General features: G+C 34.4%; 1 protein-coding gene across 1 annotated transcript; it reads left to right on the top strand.

Annotated features, from left to right (window-relative positions):
- Window positions 1-7,200: 7,200 nt before the first annotated feature.
- LOC140533630 (glyceraldehyde-3-phosphate dehydrogenase-like) lies at window positions 7,201-8,384 on the top strand. Its single transcript, XM_072653608.1, has one exon. The coding sequence runs from the start codon at window positions 7,240-7,242 to the stop codon at window positions 8,239-8,241; it is 1,002 nt and encodes a 333-aa protein (XP_072509709.1). The 5' UTR covers window positions 7,201-7,239; the 3' UTR covers window positions 8,242-8,384.
- Window positions 8,385-22,299: the final 13,915 nt, after the last annotated feature.

Here is a 22,299-nt window from a genome sequence, read left to right as displayed (position 1 = left end):
GGAATTTCTCTTTCTATTTCTTGCTGCTGGACTTTATCAGTAAAATATAGAAATGACAGTGATGTATTTGGGTTTATTTTATATCTTGCAATTCTGCTAAAGTTGTTTATCATTTAAATTAATTTTAGTTGATTCTCTAGTAATCTGTAAGTATGTCATCATATAATCAAAGAGTGACAGCTTTGTTTCTGTCTTGCCTATTCTAATTCCCTCAATTTCTTTCTTCTCTTATTGAGAAAGCTAGTGCAATATTGAATAACAATGGTCATGATATACATTCTTGTTTTGCTCCTTATAGTATCAGAAATACTCCTAACTTATTCCCATTACAGTAAATTGTTTTAGATAGATGCAACTTATTATTCAAGAAAAACTCCATTTACTCCTATGCTCTCTAGTGTTTTTAATAAGGATAGGTGTTGTGTTTTGTCAAAAGTTTTTTCTACCTTTGTTAAGACGATCATAAGATTTCTGTTAATTTTGTCACTGATATGGTAAATTATTCAAATAGTTTTCTTAATATTGAGGCATGGAGCATTTTTATGACTATAGGAGCTTTGATTTCTTCTTCTCAAAACGGTTGTTCATATCCTTTGGCCATTTATCAGATGGGGAATGACTTGTATTCTTCTGAAGTTGACTTATTTCTCTCTATTTTTGAGAAATAAGGATTTCATCAAAAGAAATTCTTTCTGCTACACCAAGTTTTCTGCTTTATTTTCTAATCATAGCTCCACTCTTTTTGTTTATGCAAAAGTATTTGAGTTTGATGTAATCAAAATTGTCTATTGTACATCTTGAAATGCTTTCTCTGTCTCTGTTTGTGTGTGTCTCTGTCTCTGTGTGCCTCTCTTCTTTCTTTCGCTACTGTTCAATCATAAATTATTTCCTAGTCTATAGATTTGACAGGTAAAATATTACATATTCCCCTAATGTGTTTATGATATGAATCTTTATGTATAAATCAAGTATATATTTTTACCTTACGTTGTGTATTCTGTGACATGTTGGTCTATAACTAACTTGTGCAAGATTGCTTTCCGGTTTTCCTAACTTTATTGTTCAGAAAGTGAGTTCTTGCTCCAGAAGTTAAGACCTTTGTAATTATCAGACATTCAGTTATGATGTTAATGACTCTTGCATGTTTTGTTTCTTCATAAATTCATCTGGTCCTATGGATTATTTTTTTCTTAAAATTTTCATTTATGGTTTGTTCAGTTTCTTTTAGTTAGATAGCATTATTTTAGTACTTCATTTCAACTTCTGTTATTCTGGGAAACTTTTATTTTTTTATTATACATTTCACTTAGATTATTAGATTTATTCGTGTATAATTGGGCAAATTAGTTCCTAATAATCAATTTAATTTCATCTTCATTAGTGGTAAATTTACCCTTTTCATTCCTGATACTAGTAATTTGGTTTTGTAATCTTTTTTAAATGAAATCAAACAAGGATTCATCTATTTTATCTATTTATTTTATTGAGCTTTTATCATAAAGTTATCTCCTAGTCTTTTCTTTTATTTTGATGGTTTTCTTAATTGCAATTTTATTTATCTCTCTTTTGATTTTACAAGATTTACATGTTGGAGTTTTTTATTTGTTCCTTTTCTAGGCTCTTTTTAGTTGCATCCCCAAAACATTTATTTTCTCTTTCTCTATCTTATTGTTTAGAGATATAAATTTTCCCCTAAGTATTGTTTTGGCCACCTTTAAGTAATTTTGGTACGTTGTTTCATTTTATTCATCCAAATCATTAATTGTTTATATGATTAGTTTTTCCCCTACTCATTCTTTATTTTTAGATTATTTGATTTCCAATTAATTTTTATCTATATTTCCATGACCCATTGGTGAATGCATTTTATCACATTATGACATGAAAAGGATGCATTTAATATTTCTATTTTTCTACATTTGTTTGTCATGATTTAATACCTACTAAATGACATATTAGAAAAAAGTTATATTCCTTTGTGTTGCCATTCAGTGTTCTTCAAAGGTATATCATATCCAACTTTCTTAAAATTCTACTCACTCCCTATCTTCGTTCTTATTTATTTTGTAGTTACATTTGTCTAGTTCTAAGAGGAGAAATTTAAGGTACCTCACTAGTATTGTTTTACTATCTCCTACTCTAATATTATATTTTTCTTTAAGAATTTACATGCTATAACATTTCAAACATATATGGTTAATATTGATTTTACTTCATTGCCCATTGGGCCTTTTCAGCAAAATAGTTTCCTCTCTAATCTCTTTGAATTAGTTTTATTTTTGGGTTTGTTTTGTTGGAGATCACGATTGCTACTTCTTTACTTTCTTTTTTCCTTTTTTTACTTCAGTCTAGGTATAATAGATTCTGCTGTAGCTTCTTAGCTTTAATCCACGTTGTTATGTGCTTCCATTTGATGAGTGAATTCATTCCAATCCTATTCACAATTGATTATCAGCTGTATGCTTCACTCCATATTACTTTTCTCTTGTTTATCCTTCTCTTTCTCTCTCCTTTCACCCTAACTCTCCTTAAAATTCTGTTTTGTTTCTGACCACCTCATCCCTTAATCTTCCCTTCCTTCTATCCTCTCCTCATCTCTTAGCCCTTTCCCCTCCTCTTTTCTCATAGGGGAAGATAGATTTCTATACCCAACTGAATGTGTATGTTATTCCTTTTGGTCCAATTCCAATGAGAGTAAGGTTCAAGCATTGCCCCAATCACCCTGTCATCCTTTATGAAGAGAATTCTTAACTAATCAAAGTGAAGAGATTGTAGAACGCAAAGAAGAAAATTTAAATTCCACGAAAAATTTTTTGAAAATGTTTACATCTATAAAACAAAGAAATAAATAATAAAAAGTGTAAGAAAGTGGATGATATTTTGTCAAATGTCAGTGAAGAAGGATCGGTGTCCAAAACCTGTGTGGAACTGAAACAAAGATACAACACCAAAAACATTTCCCTAAGGTATAATGGGTTAAAGGATATAACCGTACTCAAAAAATAAAAATATGATTATATTAAAACGTGCTCTAAATCCCTAATAATGTAGCAAATTAAAAGAATGCTGTCTCATTTCAAACTCTGCAAATTGGCAGAGCCAACAAAAAATTATGAAGTATTAGAAAATTTGTGAAAAGGAACAGTAATATATGTTTGCAGAGCAGTTGGAATTATGTAAATATTTCTTTAACTTTTGATTAACCTATCTCACAAATGGGCATAATAATACCAAGAGATTTATAAATGCAAAGTTGTAATGATTATCAAAATATTCTCAGTATCACTCTTTGTGGTACCAAAGTATCAGAAGTGAAGAAAATGTCCATCAATTGAGGAGAGACTGAAAAAAAAAATCCTGAATATGACCTTGTAAAAGAAATAGATTATTATTAAGCAGTAAGAAAATACAAATTAAAAAAATTCAAACCACAATGGGAATGTCTTTGAATTGATGTGAAAAGAAATAAGGAGCAAAACATATGCACAGTAGCTACAATAATATAATTAAAAGAGCACTAAGAGAAACCTAAACTCTAAGCCACTGAAAAATAAACGATGGTTTCATATATAACTCCCTAATTATGGCTGAGTGGTGAGAGATTTCTAGATCAGAATGATGTGTACATAGATAAATTGGCCCTAAAGAGTATTTTACCTAAATGTTTTTTTCTGTTACATTAGAAAATTCAGTATATTCAGTATATTCAAAGTTTTCTCCTCAAAATGATCATGATATAAGAAGAAAAGGAATCAATAAAAACACATTTTCAAAATACGATCATAATTTATCCTATTACTTTTGGACCTCCCCTCTTCTGCCCCAATTCCAGGTTTCTTTATAAGGTTGCTAACTCTCTGCACCTGACTGAGAAGAACAAGAAACTACTAATTTGTTTCACAATGCAAAAGAAGTCTGCTTTGTAACATGAAGAAAATGTACACTTCTATCTTAACTTGTCTCTCTCCATTTACTCTCTTTCAACCCCTAAGACTTTAATAGTTTACCTGGAAAATGGAGCATTTATATTGAGTCTTTAAAGATCTCTGCTGTCATATCTTTCATTATTTTTTTATTCTGACAACACAGAGCATGTTGTCTTAGTCTTCCAGGTGATACCCTTATTACATGTGTCACCAGAACATGTTTACCATATCTGCTTTAACACCATAGACATTTTAAGTAGGTTATTCCATCACTTTGCCATTTTGATTATGACAACAAAATGACAATATATTGAAATATATTTTGGAAAGAAAGGCTAACTGTCCAAAGAGGTCTCTGCTCACTTTAATTAAAATTGGCTTAAGTGGCACAACCTTCATAATTCAGAGTATGACTATGAAGGATATGCATGTTGAAAGCACTCTTTGCTCATTAGTGCTATTTCTGTCAGACACTACTACCTGCTCTTTTCTTAATGAATGCTAAGCCATCTCTTTAGAAGATTGTGTTACTTCCCTGAACTAAAGAAACTGTCTTATTTCCTTCCAAGTTCATCAGGAGTAAAATCAGGAAGTCACCTCTTTGACATTTCCCAACCCCTGTACTTATTTATCTCTTTGAGACCCTGTGCTCCAGAGATATCACTGTCTTAATTAAGAAGAAGGATGTGACCATGTTAAATTGACTGATTTCATTGATTAAGGACTAGCTGTACAAGTAACATTGATTTTAACAGTGGGTCTACATAAATGTAATTGTTCAAACATGGAGCTGTATAATTATGGTGATGTACGAGAATAGTTGGTTTGTCCTTTTCAACCTTCACTAACATTCTTTTGCATGATAATGTACCTTGTGCAATTAGCAAAAAAAATCTTAAATGTTACAAAATGTCTTTTGTGAAGATATGCAGTAATAATTATAGTTTAATTTAATTCAAAAATATCATTTTGTCTCTTTCTTTTTGTCTTCCTTTTTTATACAAAGGGGACTTTATATATAATAATATGAACATGGTTTTGTACTTTCAAATAAAGATGTTAACAAATATACTCATATAGAAATGAACTCATCACTAGACATTTAAACATAAATGCACAGTATACATATTTGCAAAGGTGATAAGAATAATTTTCCTAGCTTTAAAACTCAGCCTTCATGTTGAATTTAAAACCAGAAACAATTTCCTATCTCATATAAAATATTTTTCAAATCTACTGAGTTTTCACTTGTTATTGAAAGATTATTGTTCTTTTCCCCCTATAACATGTTAGCCAACCAAGGGAATTGTTGTATGAAACTTATAGATTTTTTAATGGAAGAAAGAAATGAACAAATGGAGGGAGAGAAGGAAAAGGGGGAGGGAAGGAGGAAAGGAAAGAGGAAGAAAGGGAAAAAGGGAAAGAAGAAAAGTGAATTAAATTAAATATCATTTCTGATTAATAAAACCATTTGCCTAAATTTACTCACTATAAGAGGACATATAATTTTAAAATATAGCAGACTCAACATTTTTCATTGCCCACCCCCAAATAACCACTTTCCATACACTTAGGTATTACATCTTTATAATCACCTGGATACTTTTACTCTTTGAAAGCATTGTTCAACTATTTCCTATATTATTTCCTCAAAAGCTCTCTGTCTCAATCAGACTGTCTCTGTCTCCATGTCTCTCTCTTTCTGTCTCTCTGTCTCTTTCATTGTCTGTCTGTCTGTCTGTCTCTCTCTCGCACACACATCTGGAAGCTCTCTAAGCACAGGAGTTCTGTCTCATTTATAGTGTGCTTACACCTAGCTTAGTGTATTGTATAGAGAAGGTACTTAATAAATGTTTGTTAAATGAATAGACATTATAAATTAAGATGCTACTGGAAAACACACTGGAAATAATAAATAACATCTCCTTTTTATGTTCTCAAAATATTCTTTCTCTAAATGTCATTGTTTCTCCAATATCTTATTTTTAACTTTCCATTTATATTTTTTTCAGTCTGCTTTATATTTCTACTAGTCTCTATCTTTGAATTTCGTCTTCATATAGCATATTGCTTTCTAGCTGGTACCTGTTCTGTATTGGAAGACTTTCATAAATTGAAAAAGAAAATCTGATCTCTGAATTCAGTTAGATTACATAAGCGGAAGACTTAAAAATTTTGGGATCACTCCTACATGTCAGGAACTGTGTAAAGGGGCAATTCCTAAAGATGGTGTAGTAAAAGCAGGGAATTCTCTGTGCTCTCCCGCAAAGCCTTCCAAATACCTGTAGAAATAACTCTAAACAAATTCTAGAGCTACAGAACCCACAATATGGTGGAATGAAACAAATATTCATCCAAAGACTACTTCAAAAATCAACAGGAAGGGTCTTTCACATTTGCAAGGAGTGGAGTGTGGTCCGGGCCAGAAAAGGCTTCAAAGGACTGAATAATTGACAGCTGTAGCAATTTCCAGACTTCTTATCCCACAAACACCAAAAAAGTCAGTGGGGAATTTCTGTAAGACCTGAGTATAAGAAGAGCATGTGGTCTGTCCAGGTCCAGCCCCAGCCCCAGCCCCAAGGTAATAGGGGTGGTGGCTGTGGCAGTCAGTGGCAGCAGCAGCAGCAGTGGCAGAAACTGCTTTCCAGAGCTCTAGTCCCACAAACTGTGAGGGATCGAGTAACTGATGCAAAATCCCTGAATCCTAGGACAATACAACCACTCCCACCCCCAATCCTACTGGAAGCAGAGTTCTACCTTGAAAAAGAGTTAGAAAGTCCAGTGTTTGACTGGGAGGATGACTAGACATTGTAAAATAACTCAGAGTATAGAATTCTACTTTAGTGACAAGAAATATTAGGGCCTACAACCAGAGGAGGACAGCATAGTTAAAGATCCTATATCAAAAGCCTCCAAGAGGAATATGAATTGGTCACAGGCCCTGGAGGAGGTCAGAAAGAATTTTGAAAATCAAGTAAGAGAGGAAACATTTGGAAGAAAAACGAGTGAGATGGAAGAAAATCATGAAAATCAAGAAAATCATGAAAGTCAAGTCAAGAGCTTGTTAAAGGAGACCCAAAAAGATACTGAAAAAAATAACCCCTTAAAAATAGACTAACCTAATGACAAAAGAAGTCTAAAAAGCCAATGAGAAGAAGAATGATTTAAAAAGTAGAATTGGCCAAATGGATAAGGAGGTCCAGAAGTTCACTGAAAAAAAATAATTCCTTCAAAATTAGAATGGAGCGGTCTTCGGCTTTTCTCCCAAGCTCGGTGCCAGGATCTGCTACTTCAGTCGCATCCCAGAAACAACATGGTGAAGGTCGGAGTCAACGGATTTGGCATTATTGGGCGCCTGGTGACTAGGGCTGCATTCACCTCAGGTGGAGTAGACATCGTGGCAATCAATGACCCCTTCATTGACCTCAACTACATGGTTTATATGTTTCAATATGACTCCACCCATGGCAAGTTCAAGGGCACTGTCAAGGCTGAGAATGGGAAGCTGGTGATCAATGGAAAAGCCATTACCATCTTCCAGGAGAGGGATCCCACCAATATCAAATGGGGAGATGCTGGAGCCAAGTATGTTGTAGAGTCCACTGGAGTCTTTACCACCATGGAAAAGGCTGGGGCTCACTTGAAGGGTGGAGCCAAGAGGGTCATCATCTCTGCCCCTTCTGCTGATGCCCCAATGTTCGTGATGGGAGTGAACCATGAGAAATATGATAATTCCCTTAAGATTGTCAGTAATGCTTCCTGCACTACCAACTGCTTGGCTCCCTTGGCCAAGGTCATTCATGACAACTTTGGCATTATGGAAGGACTCATGACTACAGTCCATGCCATTACTGCTACCCAGAAGACAGTAGATGGCCCCTCTGGTAAGCTGTCGCGTGATGGGCGTGGTGCTGCCCAAAACATCATCCCTGCTTCCTCTGGTGCTGCTAAGGCTGTAGGCAAGGTCATACCTGAGCTGAATGGGAAGCTCACAGGCATGGCCTTCCGTGTTCCTACTCCCAATGTATCTGTTGTGGATCTGACCTGCCGCCTGGAGAAACCTGCCACATATGATGATATCAAGAAAGTGGTGAAGCAGGCATCAGAGGGACCCTTGAAGGGCATCTTGGGCTACACAGAGGACCAGGTTGTGTCCTGTGACTTTAACAGCAACACCCACTCTTCCACCTTTGATGCTGGTGCTGGTATTGCCCTCAATGACCACTTTGTGAAGCTCATTTCTTGGTATGACAATGAGTATGGTTACAGCAACCATGTAGTGGACCTCATGGTCTACATGGCTTCCAAGGAGTAAAGTGGAAAGCCATGGATCTTCATCCCCAGTCAAAAAAGAAGTTCCACCACTGGGGAGCCTACATTCCTAACTTATGTTCCTCTACTGGGGATACCCTGTCCCATTCACATCCTTGTCCCAATACACCCCTGTAGTAGGGGGGAGAAGCCTAGAGTCCTGTATTGTGTACCATCAATAAAGTCACCACATTCAGTGCAAAAAAAAAAAAATTAGAATGGAGCAAATGAAAGCTAATGACGTTATGAGAAATCAAGAAATTATAAAACAAAACCAAAAGAATGAAAAAAAGAAGTCAATGTGAAAGATCTCATTGAAAAAAAAAAACATTGACCTGAAAAATAGATTCAGGAGAGATTATTTTAAAATTATTGGACTACTTGAAAGCCATGATCAAAAAAAAAAAATCCTAGACATTATCTTTCAAGAAATTATCAAAGAAAACTTCCCTGATATTCTAGAACCAGAGGGTAAAACAGAAATTGAAAGAATTCACTGATCACCGCTGGAAAGAGATCCTCAAAGGAAAACTGCTAGGAACATTATAGACAGATTCCAGATTTTCCAGGTCAATAATATATACACACTCATTTGGTTATCTTACTCTACAGAAAAGTAAGGGGGAAAAGGATAAGAAGGGGTGATGATAGAATGAAAAAGGCAGATTGGTGGAAGAGGTAGTCCAAAGCAAAAATTTCAAAAAAGTGACAGGGTCAAAGAAGAAAATTGAAAAATTGGGGATGGGATAGGATGGAGGGAAAATATAGTCAGTCTTTCACAACATAAATATTGTAGAAGTGTTTTGCTTAACTACACATGTATAACATATATTGAATTGTTTGTCTTCTGAATAAATGTGAGTAGGGAGGGAAGAAGAGAGAGAATTTGGAACTCAAAGTTTTAAAAACAAATGTTAAAAAACTGTTTTTATATGCAACTGGGAAATAAGATATACACGGCAATAGGGTATAGAAATCTATTTTGCCCTTCAAGAAAGTGAAAGGGAAGGTGATAAGAGGGGGGATGATAAAAGGGACAGCAGACTGGGGAAAGGGTAATCAGAATGCATGCCATTTAGGGGGAAGGAGAGAAAAAAGATGGGAAGAGAATTTGGAACTAAAAATCTTGTGGAAATGAATATTGAAAACTAAAAATAAATAAATCTAAATTTTAAAAAAGAGGCAATTCCTACACAAAGAACTTGCAGTTTAAATTTACATAAACCACTATAATATGCATAGATAGACATATATGTATATACATTCATATTTATCATATATTATAAACTGTATACACAATACATAAAATATCTATTATATGCACATTACAATAAGTATATAATTCACATCATACAGAGGTGTGAGTAGTAGAGAACAGCATGTGCAAACAATGAACACAGATCACTTCTACACACTCTCCCCCAGGAATTTGGTTGAATAAGGGAGGAGAGACATAGGATGCCAGTTTGAGGGTAGGATAGGGCATAATGAAGGCTTTTCTTTTCTTCCTTTTTTTAATGAAAAATAATTCAGCATGTTTCAAGTGAGAGAAGTAGCAATAGATAGGATTAGGTTGAAATTAAGTAAAAGGACGGGAATGATTAAGAGGGAAATATGGTAGAAAAGTAGAGTCAAATAAATTATAGTAGTTGTTGTTTGCCCTCCATTTTTACTGACATTATGAAGAGAGGAAATATATTACCTCATATTGGTAAAGACTAATGAGTGTATAGAACTTCCTTTTATGGTTTAGATAATTCTATTTCAATTTGCTCTAAAATCTGTCCATTTCTAACAGAAGAATCGATCAAGTGTTCCTAACGGTAAACAGTTTGGAATAAATTAAAAACAAGACTGTTTTCTAGGATGATTGGCTTGTATGTAGGATGAAAAGGCAAAAATCCAAAAAGAATTTAAGTGACTAGAAAACTGGGTTATATAAAAGTAACAAATTTAATCAGAATGTAAAGCCTCCTAACTGAATAAAAAAATAGTCTACTTCTTAACTGCAAAATGTGAGAGGTATGACTATATTAGCTTACCTGAAACAGATATAGGTTATTTTTTGAATTGCAAGGTCAGTATGCTTCAACAGTGAGATGTGGCAGTGGTGATAGTGAATGTAGTCTTTGAATTAAGGGAGATATGTGAAAGTGGTATTCTCACTGTACTGCCCCTTCATCATATAACATCTTGAGTCTGCTGGTCAGTTAATAAGAAGAGTTATAAGCTAGAGTTAATTGTTCATTATTTCTGCTGAAGAATTTCAGAGTTTTTAGACTGTGGAATAAGAGACTTCAGGTGATATGATAGTTGTTTTCAAATATTTAAAGGGTTATCGATCATACGGAAGTGTTCAGCTTCTATTTGAGGGCTGAACTTGGAACAGGGAGTGAATATGAATGATAACATATACTGCCTTGATGTAAGGAGAACTTCCAAATAATCAGTGCTATTTAAAAATGCAGTGAACTCCTTAATAGAATAGTGGATTTTTTCATCAATAACACTCTTCAAGCAAAATCCTTTTTTAAAATTAATTATTTGATTTTTTGCTTTCACCATTCACTTCCATAATATTCTGAGTTCTAAACTTTCTTCCCCTTTCCTGGTCCCTCCCCAAGATGGTTTGCAATCTAATACAAACTACACATATACATTTATATTAAACATATTTTCACATTTTTCATGTTATAAGGAAGAATGAGAACTAATGGAAGAAACTGTGAAAAATAAGAAACAAACAAACAAACAAAACAACAACAAAAGAGAGCAAGTAGTATGTTTAGATTTGAATTGAGACTCCATAGTTCTTGTCTGGATATGGACAGCATTTTCCATGATGAGTCTTTTGGAGTTGGCTTAGATTCTTGCATTACTGAGAAGAGCTAAGTCTATCAAAGTAAGTAAACACACAATGTTGCTGCTAATGTCTACATTATTCTCATGGTTCTGCTCACTTCACTCAGCATCGGTTCATATAAGTCTTTTCAGGATTTTGTGAAGTTCACCTGTTCATCATTTCTTATAACACAATAGTATCAAACTACAATCATATATCACAACTTGTTCAGCCATTCCCCTATTGATGGACTCAACTTCCAGTTCTTGACTGACACAAAAAGAGCTGCTATAAATATTTTGTAGATGTGACTCCTTTTCCTATTTTTATGATCTTTTTGGGATACAGACCTAGAAGTGGTATTACTGGGTCAAAGAGTATGCACAGTTTAATAACCCTTTGGGCATAGTTTCAAATTGCTCTCCTGAATGGTGGGATTAGTTCATGACTCCACCAACAATGCATTAGTATTCCAATCTTTCTACATCTTTTCCAACATTCAACACTTTCCTGTTTTGTCACATTAGCCAATCTGATAGGTATGTTGTGGTACCTCAGAATTGTTCTGATTTGCATTTCTCTAATCAACAGTGATTTAGAGCATCTTTTTCATATGGGTATAGATAGTTTTAATTTCTTCAACTGATAACTGTCTATTCATGTCCTTTGACCATTTATTAATTGAGGAATGATTCATATGCTTATAAATTTAACTCACTAATCTATATATTTTAGAAATGAAGTTTTTATCAGAGACTTTGGCTGTAAAAATGTTTCCCAACTTTCTGCTTCACTTCTAATCTTGGTTGCATTGGCTTTGTTTGTGCAAAAGCATTTCAATTTATTGTAATCAAAATTATCCATTTTATATTTCATAATGTTCTCTCTATCTTGTTTGGTCACAAATTCTTCTGTTCTCCATAGATCTGACAGGTAAACTATTCTTTGCTTTCATAATTTGCCAAGAAAAATCTTTTGACTTGTCCAATATAGGTATATGTAAAAACATGTAACATATTATAGGATGAGTCTTTTTTTTTTTTTTTGGAGTATGTGCTTATTTCTCATCCCCTCCTGGTGCTGTTTGAGCTAGATGGCCTCTGAGATGCCTTTCACTCCGAAAATCTATTATTCTGATTATATAATGAATACTGCAATGAAGTTTTTGAAAGGTTACTGAATGGAACGATTAAGTTTATTTTTCTTAGCTCTAGTTTGTAGAAAGGAAAACTATGTTCAATTAATGGAAGTGAAAGTGAAACAGATAATTGATAAAACATTTATTAGCATCTAGTCTATGCCACATACTGTGTTAAGCACAGAGGAATACAAAAAGAGTCAAAAGATTGTCTGTACTCTCAAAGAGTTCACAATCTAATGAAGATGATAATAAACATATATATATATATATATATATCCACAAACAAGCTATATACAGGATAAATAATAAAAGATTAACAGAAGAATGTCTCTGGAAATAAGAGGCATAAGAAAAGTCTCTTGATAGAAGATGAGATTTGAGTTAGAACCTCAAGGAAGCCAGGAACTCCAGGAGGCATAAATAAGGAAGGAGAGTATTCCAGGCATTAGGGACAGTTAGAGAAAATTATGGGAACTGAGGGATGGAGTATCTTGTTTATTGAAGAACAAGGAGACCTGTACCACTGAATTGAAGAGTACACACTTTTTAGTAAGATGTCAGAAGACTGAAAAGGTGCATTGGTGAAGGACTAAGATGTGGTAAGTTATCAAAGACTTTGAATGCCAAATAAGAACATGTGCACAGCAAGTTCAGCCACCACCACCACTACTATCATCACCATAGCCACCATTTTATATCAGACCTTGATAGGGACAGCCAAGGTTCCAGAACTGAAGAACCTTGAGAGTAACAATGTCTTCTAAATCACCAGACCAGCTTCCAACCCAAATATTACAGCCATCATATTTGCAAAATTTGTATAGCATCACCACCATCACCTAGACCCCAAACTACCTTCAGAAGCTGATGGAGACAGCCCTGAAACCTGAAACCAAGAGCCTTTGGAATAACAATGTTTCTTGCATGATGTCCACAGACACAATCTTGGAAAGCAGTCCCTATAGAGATGTAATCTGGCAACTGCCCCTGTAAAAATTAAAGCCACATCTATTGAATCCCCTTTCCGTCCACAAAAAAAAAAAGAAAAAAAAATTATCATGAAATTCTTTAGCACTTTCAAATGGGTCAACACAAGAAATTGTGTAGATTTTATCAGCAGAAATGACATTAAAGTAGAAACATTGTTATTTGCTTTGCTACTTCAACTTGAGGTCCATAGGACCCTTTAATTTCACTTACTACTAAAATTCTCTTTTATGAGTTATCTCCTCTAACACAATGAAAGTACCTGGCATAGAGTTTTGTGCATAGTAGGTACTATGTATTTCAGTCATCCATACAGTTTCAATCTTGTAGCACTTTTCCCATACTTCAGAATTCCTCAGAGATCATCAATACCATTCTGTAATCACATCTGCGAGTTCTTTCATTATCCTGTTACTTAATTCCTTGAGATACAGGACAAGAGGTTACTAAGAGGTTATATTTCATAGAAGGAAGCTAAATTCACTTAATATCTTAGGATTTCACTTTTCAATTAACATGTATTCTAAATTTCTCAGTCAAAATATCCTCTTGAGTATGAGAGAAGAAACATAGTGGTAAGGTTGTTAAACTTTCTTCTACTTCAAATATATGCTGAAAGTGCACAACTTAGCATTTAAAAAATTCTAATAAGATTTTTTAATCTCTCTATATAATTAATATTCCTGTGTACTTACACTTTCGTTTGAGTGAATGACCCTTGTGCTGAGCAGAATTGACTCAAAGAGGGAATACCATACACACTCAGTTGGGCATAGATACATTTCTTACCCTACAGGAAAGTAGGAGGAGAAGGGGATAAGATAAATGAAGGGGAGTGATAGAAGGAAGGGCAGATTGGGGAAGGAATAGGCAGAAGCAAAACACTTTTGAGGGAGGACAGGGTGAAAGGAGAGAGAGAGGGAGAATAGAATAAATGGGAGAAAGGTTGGAGGAAAATACAGTTAGCAAACTAAGTGAAAAAATTATGGCGGAAGTTTCTCTGATAAAGGTCTCATTTCCCAAACATATAGAGAACTGAGTCAATTTTATGAAAATAAGAGGTATTTCCCAATTGATAAATGATAAAAAGATATGAAAAGTTTTTAGATGAAGTAATCATAACTATCTATAGTGTATGATATATGCTATATTTCTCCACTATTCACTGGAGAAATGCAAATTAAAACAATGCTGAGGTACTACTTTATACCTATCAGATTGGCTAATAGGACTGAAACAGAAAATGATGAATGTTGGAGAGGATGTGGGGAAAATGAGATATTAATATACTGCTGGTAGAGGTGTGAATATATTTAACCATTCTGTAGTGGGATTTGGAGCTATACCAAAAGACCTATAAAGCCTTTTGACTTAGCAATATCACTTCTAGGTCTGTATCCCAAAGCCAATGAGGAGAAGAATCCTTTCAAAAGCAGAATTAGCCAAATGGAAAAGGAGATTCAAAAGCTCACTGAAGTAAACAGTTCTTTCAAAATTAAAATGGAACAGATGGAGACCAATGATTTTATAAGAAACCAAGAAATCAGAAAACAAAACCAAAAGAATGAAAAAATGGAAGATAATGTGAAATATCTCATTGGAAAAACAACTGACCTGGAAAATAGATCCAGGAGAGACAATTTAAAAATTATGGGACTACCTGAAAGCCATGATCAAAAAAAGAGCCTAGACATCATCTTTCATGAAATTATCAAGGAAAACTGCCCTGAGATTCTAGAACCAGAGGGCAAAATAAATATTCAAGGAATCCATAGAACACCGCCTGAAAGAGATCCAAAAAGAGAAACTCCTAGGAACATTGTGGACAAATTCCAGAGTTCCCAGGTCAAGGAGAAAATATTTCAAGCAGCTAGAAAGAAACAATTCAAGTACTGTGGAAATACAATCAGGATAACACAAAACCTAGCAGCTTCTACATTAAGGGATCGAAGGGCATGGAATAGGATATTCCAGAAGTCAAAGGAATTAGGACTAAAACCAAGAATCACCTCCCCAGCAAAACTGAGCATAATACTTCAGGGGAAAAATTGGTCTTTCAATGAAATAGAGGACTTTCAAGCATTCTTGATGAAAAGACTAGAGCTGAAAAGAAAATTTGACTTTCAAACACAAGAATGAAGAGAAGCATGAAAAGGTGAACAGCAAAGAGAAGTCATAAGGGACTTACTAAAGTTGAACTCTTTACATTCCTACATGGAAAGACAATATTTGTAACTCTTGAAACTTTTCAGTATCTGGGTACTGGGTGGGATTATACACACACACTTGCACATGCACACACACATAGAGACAGAGTGAACAGAATGAATTGAAGAGAATGGGATCATATCTTAAAAAAATGAAATCAAGGAGTGAGAGAGAAATATATTGGGAGGAGAAAGGGAGAAATGGAATGGGGCAAATTATCTCTCATAAAAGAGGCAAGCAAAAGACTTATTAGTGGAGAGATAAAGAGGGGAGGTGAGAGAAAAGCATGAAGTTTACTTTCATCACATTCCACTAAAGGAAGGAATAAAATGCACACTCATTTTGGTATGAAAACCTATCTTACAATACAAGAAAGTTGGGGATAAGGGGATAAGCAGGGTGGGGGGGATGATGGAAGGGAGGGCATGGGGAGGAGGGAGCAATTTGAGGTCGACACTCATGGGGAGGGACAGGATCAAAAGAGAGAATAGAAGTAATGGTGGTCAGGGTAGGATGGAGGGAAATATAGTTAGTCTTATACAGCACAACTATTATGGAAGTCATTTGCAAAACTATACAGATTTGGCCTATATTGAATTGCTTGCCTTCCAAAGGGAAGGGGTGGGGAGGGACGGAGGTAAAGAAGTTGGAACTCAAAGTTTTAGGAACAACTGCTGAGTACTGTTCTTGCCACTAGGAAATAAGAAATACAGGTAAAGGGGTATAGAAAGTTATCTGGCCCTACAGGACAAAAGAGAAGATGGAGACAAGGGCAGAGAGGGATGATAGAACAGAGAGCAGATTGGTGATAGGGGCAATTAGAATGCTAGGTGTTTTGGGGTGGGGGGAGGAGACAAAAGGGGAGAAAATTTGGAATCCAAAATTTTGTTAAAATGAATGTTAAAAGTTAAATAAATAAATAAAAGGAAAATAAAGCAATTCTTTTCTTGGAGCAAAGAAATATGATGGGCTGCCCATCTATTGGGGAATGACTGAACAACTTGTGGCATCTCTCATTTCACCTTGTCCCTCCTCAAAAATCGATTTTATTTCTCAGTCCCACCTCATGAAAATTTTCAAAGCATTATTATGAGAGTAGAGCAAAAACAATGGATTCAATAGAAATGCTGAGATCTGGGATGCAGGGTGGATAATGGTATCTATAATGTCTGACCAAGTTCCAGGTGCTCCACAATACTTCCTTCAGCCAACTTCATGGTTGTTGGGAAAAATTCTTCTCATCCACCCATTTTAGTTAGGTCAAGGATTCACATGCTTAGGGTAAACATCTTATTTCATCAGTGAGTTTGAGGTCTGTTGGTTACCCTAAACCTGGTTTAGCCTTTCAATCAAGGCAGTTTTACCAGGATGTGGTAATGGGCATATTACAGCTTCTTAGAGCCACCAATGAGAATTGGGTGGTAGAAAGATAGGAGAGTAGCCCTGAAAAGGGTTTTGCAAACTCTCACACCAGAGGTGCTTGTCCTCTCAGAACACCCCAGTAAAGTGAAATGAGCAGAACCAAGAGAGTGTTTTACATAGTTATCACAACAATGCAAGGGGAGAAAAATTAAAGATTTCAAAACAAAGGTTTTATTCAATATTCATGCATACTTTTGAATTAATTCCTAGAAATATTTTCTACTTGTTTTGCTTTCGTTGATTTACTTCTTGGAGAGCATTTTACTGTAATGTAATTAAAATCATGTTTTTGTGAATATCTATGCTTTGTTTCATTAAGAATTATGCCTCTACATATCATTGTGAAAGTTACCTCATCAGAGAGGATTCTGGGAAGATGTTGGAGCAAGTCAGAAAATTCCAAGCTCTCAAGATTTCCCCCACAAATGAGTTAATCACAGCAACTCAGGGCAAAGATAGATTAGTAAAAATAAATAAGAGCAGGGGCAGAACACTGGACCACCTGGGACAATTGGAGAAGATCTGAAGAAAAATGCCAGGACCAGGTTTCATCCCTGTGAAGAGTAAATACCTCCAGGCTAGGTTTCTCTTAAACAACAAGCTGCAAGACCTGGGGATAGCTGGGTTGAGAGGTTGCCTCAACACTAGCCACAGGAACATTTACCCTGGTAACAGTGAAGAGAGTTGGGTATATGAGCTGGGGAAGACTGAGGGAGCCTCTGTTGAAAGAGAATGCCATACTCAGCTTGCTGCAGAGACATGTCCAGGAGTTTAAAGGAACCAGCACATGCCTGTTCAGTGCAGAAGTATTGGGGTAGGAGACATTGCTCACTGTGGGCACTTATAGGAGGCGAGACTTCTTAGTTTTAGTTCCATGCCCAAGGGGAGAGCTGAAGGAGGGTCTGAAGCCAGAGGCACCACTCCTCATGCATTAGGACTAGAAGTGATTACAAAAACTAAGCTACTACAAATTAAATAAATGAACAGGCAAAAGAGAAAGAATTCAACCATAAACAGTTACTATGGGAATAGAGGAGACCAGCATTTGTCTTCAGAGGAGGATACTAAGGCAAGAAAATGCTCTTCTACCCCTAAGAGCAATGTTAAATTGTCTCTTGCCCCAGAAAAATCAACAGAATGATTGTTAAAAGGCTAAAATCATATGAGAGAAATTGAGCAAAAACTAAAAAAAAAGATAAGAATAATACAAAGAAGAACAAGATTATGAAAAGAAAGTCAAAGGTGATCCAGAATCTTAAGAAAGAAAACAGCTCCTTAAAATAAGAATTGGGCAAAGGGAAGCCATCGAAGTTATTACAGATGAAGAAATAATAAGGCAAAACATAAAGAATGAAGAAAAAATAGAAGAGAATGCAAAATGTCCCATAACAAAAATAATTGATCTGGAGAACAGCTCAAGAACAGAAAACAATCAGAAAGGTAGGATGAAAAGACAAATAAAACTTAATGCAGCAGTAAAAAAAAATAATTAAAGAAAATTTTCTTGAAGCATTAGAATAAGGGGGGAAATAGAAATATCAAAAATCCACTGATCACACGTGAAAGTGACCCTATGAGGAAAACCCACAGGAATAACATACTTAAACTCCAAACCCCCAGTTCAAGTATAAAATATTATGAGCAACCAGAAAAAAAAACACAACTTAAATATGGCAGTGCCACAATTAGATTCACACAAGACTGAACAGTGACGACACTAAAAGACCACAGGCAAATTTTTTTACAGTATATTTTGAATCCTTTCTCGCATTCTGCTGTTCACATGACAATGCTGTTCCACTTTATCCTTGTTTCTTTTTTCTTTTTTATTGGTGTTTAAGTTTAAATTTTAAAATTACAAATAAAAAAATAGGGTTGCTAAAAACAAAGTTCTCTCTTTCCTTTCCATTTAATAAAATGTCCTTTTATATTCAAATCATAAATATTGATTTATTTTATAATATATGTTTTTCTCTAATCTTATGCTTTGTTCAATTCCCTTCTAATTTCCCTATGAACACTGGTCATAAAAATAGTCCTTGCCTCAGAAATTTATGTTTTGGTATTTATCAAATATTGTTCTTTATTTTGGATGTTTCTGTTTCTTGCTTATCTAGTTCATTTCACTGATCTACTTTGTTACTTTTAACAAGTACAAAATAATTTTGATGATAATTTCTTTTGCTATAATTTGATGTCTGGTAACGCAATATTCCCCTAATTTGTATTTTCCCATTATTTCCTTTGCGATTCTAGCCTTCTTGTTACTCCAAAAGAATTTTATTAGTTTCTCTACTTTTATGAAATATTCCATTGGAAATTTGACAGGCATAGCACTAAATCTCTAAACTCATTTTTTATGTTAGCATGTTCTAATCATGAGTATCGAGTGTCTATCCAACTGTCTATCTTCATTTACTTTGGTTTTATTCTCATATCCATATAAATCGTGAATGTGTCAAGGTAGGTTAATCCCAAGATGTTTTATGCACCTTTGTAATTGTTATGAAATCATTTTTGCTTGTTTCTTTTCTGTTTTTTTTTTTTTTGGTAGTTCTCTTTAGAAATGCTAATGACCACTGATAATTTATTTTTAGGCTATCGTTTAACTAATTCATTGCCTCAGTTATTTTCTTCATTCATTCTCAGGGATTGTTTTTTAAATCACATGCATACCATTTGCACAAATGAGTAATTTCTTCTATCCCCAATATTTTTACCTGTAATTTTGCTTCTTTGTAGTACTATTATAGTTAGAAATTCTAAAAATATGTCAATAATAGTGCTTGAAGAAAACATCATTGCCTTTCCTCTATATAAAGTAGGAAAGGTTCTAGTCATCTCTATTTCAAATGTAGGTTTAAATGTATGCTTTTGATGTGGTTATTAAAGGACCCTTCTATTGTTATAATTTTGATCATGTGTAGCATATATTTGTTTAGTATATCTCCAAAGGCTTTTTAGGCAAGTATTAGAAAGATCATATATTTTATTGCTCTTTTTTTCCAATTTGTATGATTATACTGTGTTTTGCTAATGTTATATCCCTATAGGAACAATCTGATATCCCTAATATGAATTCAACTTGGCCATAGTGAATTATTTTCTGGACAAATTGCTTTAATTTCCTTGTTGGGATTTTGTTTAAAATTGCTGCACCTATTCTCACAATAAATTTCATCTACATTCTCCTTTCTTTGCTTTATCCTTCCCTCTTTCCTACCTACAAGACCATCTTCTACATATAGATTGGTCAGATGTCTTCTATCCTTATTTTGGAGAATAATGTTTGTATCATGTGTATTAAATACAACCTTCCTACTTAGAAGTTTACTTCACAAATCGTTTTATTTTACTTTTCTGTGTCCATTGCCTTGAGTGGGTGGCAATAGGGAAACTATTGTCTTTGCTTGTATGGTCTTCAATTTTTTTTTTCTTGCATTTGTACCTTCTTCACTCCTAGTAGTTAAATAAATGTGGTGCAGAATGCAAGTATCAAAACAATTCTATCAGGACAAAGACTAGGAATTTGTCTTAATCTGCAGTTTACAGATAAACCGAATGAAGGTAGATAGCTTGACATTTGTAGATTCACACAGAAAGTAAGCAACTGATTGTGCCATAGAATTCAAATTTCATAATTTCATACTGTGGTATGAATCACGGCTAGCACATAAGTTTAGCTTTTCATAAATCTTAGGGTCATTAAGGCCCTGGAAATGGGGTGGATACAGCCTAAGTACTATATGTTATTGCACTGATCAAATATTAAACCCAAGTATCCACAAAATACAAATTCCAAAGTCTAGACTCATAATAAATATATTTACTTATTGTTTCTATAATATATATTATATACTATAATAATTATATCAAATATAACATGATAAAGGTTTAGTCCTGGGTTCCAAAACCAAGGCAGTACATGCAGGATAAGATAAGATGAACGACAAAAGTAAGAATGTGGAGATTTGAATAACAACTATTCACAAAGTAAAAAATTTAAGATGGTTAAATTTCATCATATTTTCTAGAGATGCTGTGTTATCTAATACTTAGAATCTAGGGAATTATGAATACCTTCATGACAGCTATGACACTCATAATCACAACAAATACTTCTACACTTATTTATGTAGTTCTTCTACATAGTGATCTTTTAAGGTATAAAATAAACATTGGTGCATATATGAAGAAAAAGGGTTGCAGAGAAATTGTGACTTGTCCATTATTACATAAATGCAGAAACTAATGTTTGAGCCCCAATTTATTAATTCCAACTTGGTTCTGTACTCCCTTCATTATTATTTGTTCCCTCAGGTTCCTTTTTGTCACTGTACCGTGTGCTTCTAAAACGCTTAGGGCATTCTTTTCTACCAACTGTTCTTAGGATATTAAGACTAAAAAGTTTTGATTGCTGCTTATCTACAGACTCAAGGAAATTCAGCAAGCAGAAGATTAGGATCTGTATTTATGGAGATCTCTAAAAACAAGATAGACAGCCACCTATCTAGTAAAGGAAAGGTAATGTCCTTCCTAGAGGGCATGCAGATGGATTAGATGGCTTCTTGACCTATGATTCTATGATGTAATTGATTGACACAGGTTTAAGCAACAGTGTGTAAAGTAAAAGAAATGTGTAAGGTATAAGGAGTTTTTGAAATATTCGTTGTATAAATCAAGAAAATAATACCAAAACTAAATAAATAAAAACTAAAATTTGAAAGTGAAAAATACATCATTTGTGGAAATCAAGGTTGTAACTTATTTACATAATTATTTGTCAGTATAAGAGGCATTAGCAGAAATTTATACTTTTTGAGGAAATACTACAAACTGTACCATAAGCAAAGATAGGAATATAGAGAGTACATTGGAATATAGAGAGTAAAAGCAATGAGTTTGGTATTTTATATTTTTTCTCTTAATAATTACATAATAAGGTCAAATTTTATTCATGCTTAGCATTCAAGGAGATTGGTTACTGGAGAGAGGAGGATGCTATCTTATGACAAGAGAAAAGACCTTTTCGGGAAGGGTGTTGAAGAACACCTTAGAATAAACTCCCTCAACCTCTCACAGTGCTGTTTTAGAGGTAGAAGAGATTTTGGCATCATCTAATCTACATATTTGAACTATGGAGTAGAAAACTGAGGCCCAGAAAGAAATCATTTGTGCAGTTTTGGAGGATAAGGCTCATTCACACCTTACTGACATGTAGATATGCAGAAAATTCATCTGCCTTCTTAGAGGGTAATGGAAGGTGTAAAGAGATAGAAGTACATAAAAGATAAGGAAGTGGTAAGGAAAGAGGAATAAAGAATAGCATTAAAAAATAAAGGAATTGAAGATCATGGGCTGGACATATGATGATAGCAAATATATTCTACTAACATACTCATATTCAAGTCATGGTAAGACATGTCAAGAAGAAAATATAGAGAACCCTGGGACATATAGTG

This window comes from Notamacropus eugenii, chromosome 3 (genome assembly GCF_028372415.1).
Source record: "Notamacropus eugenii isolate mMacEug1 chromosome 3, mMacEug1.pri_v2, whole genome shotgun sequence".
Lineage (NCBI taxonomy): Eukaryota > Metazoa > Chordata > Mammalia > Diprotodontia > Macropodidae > Notamacropus > Notamacropus eugenii.
This window is presented reverse-complemented; position numbering and strand designations above follow the sequence as displayed.

Coding starts and splice junctions, on each gene's coding strand:
- LOC140533630 (XM_072653608.1), top strand. CDS start 7,240: ATGGTGAAGGTCGGAGTCAACGGATTTGGCATTATTGGGCGCCTGGTG.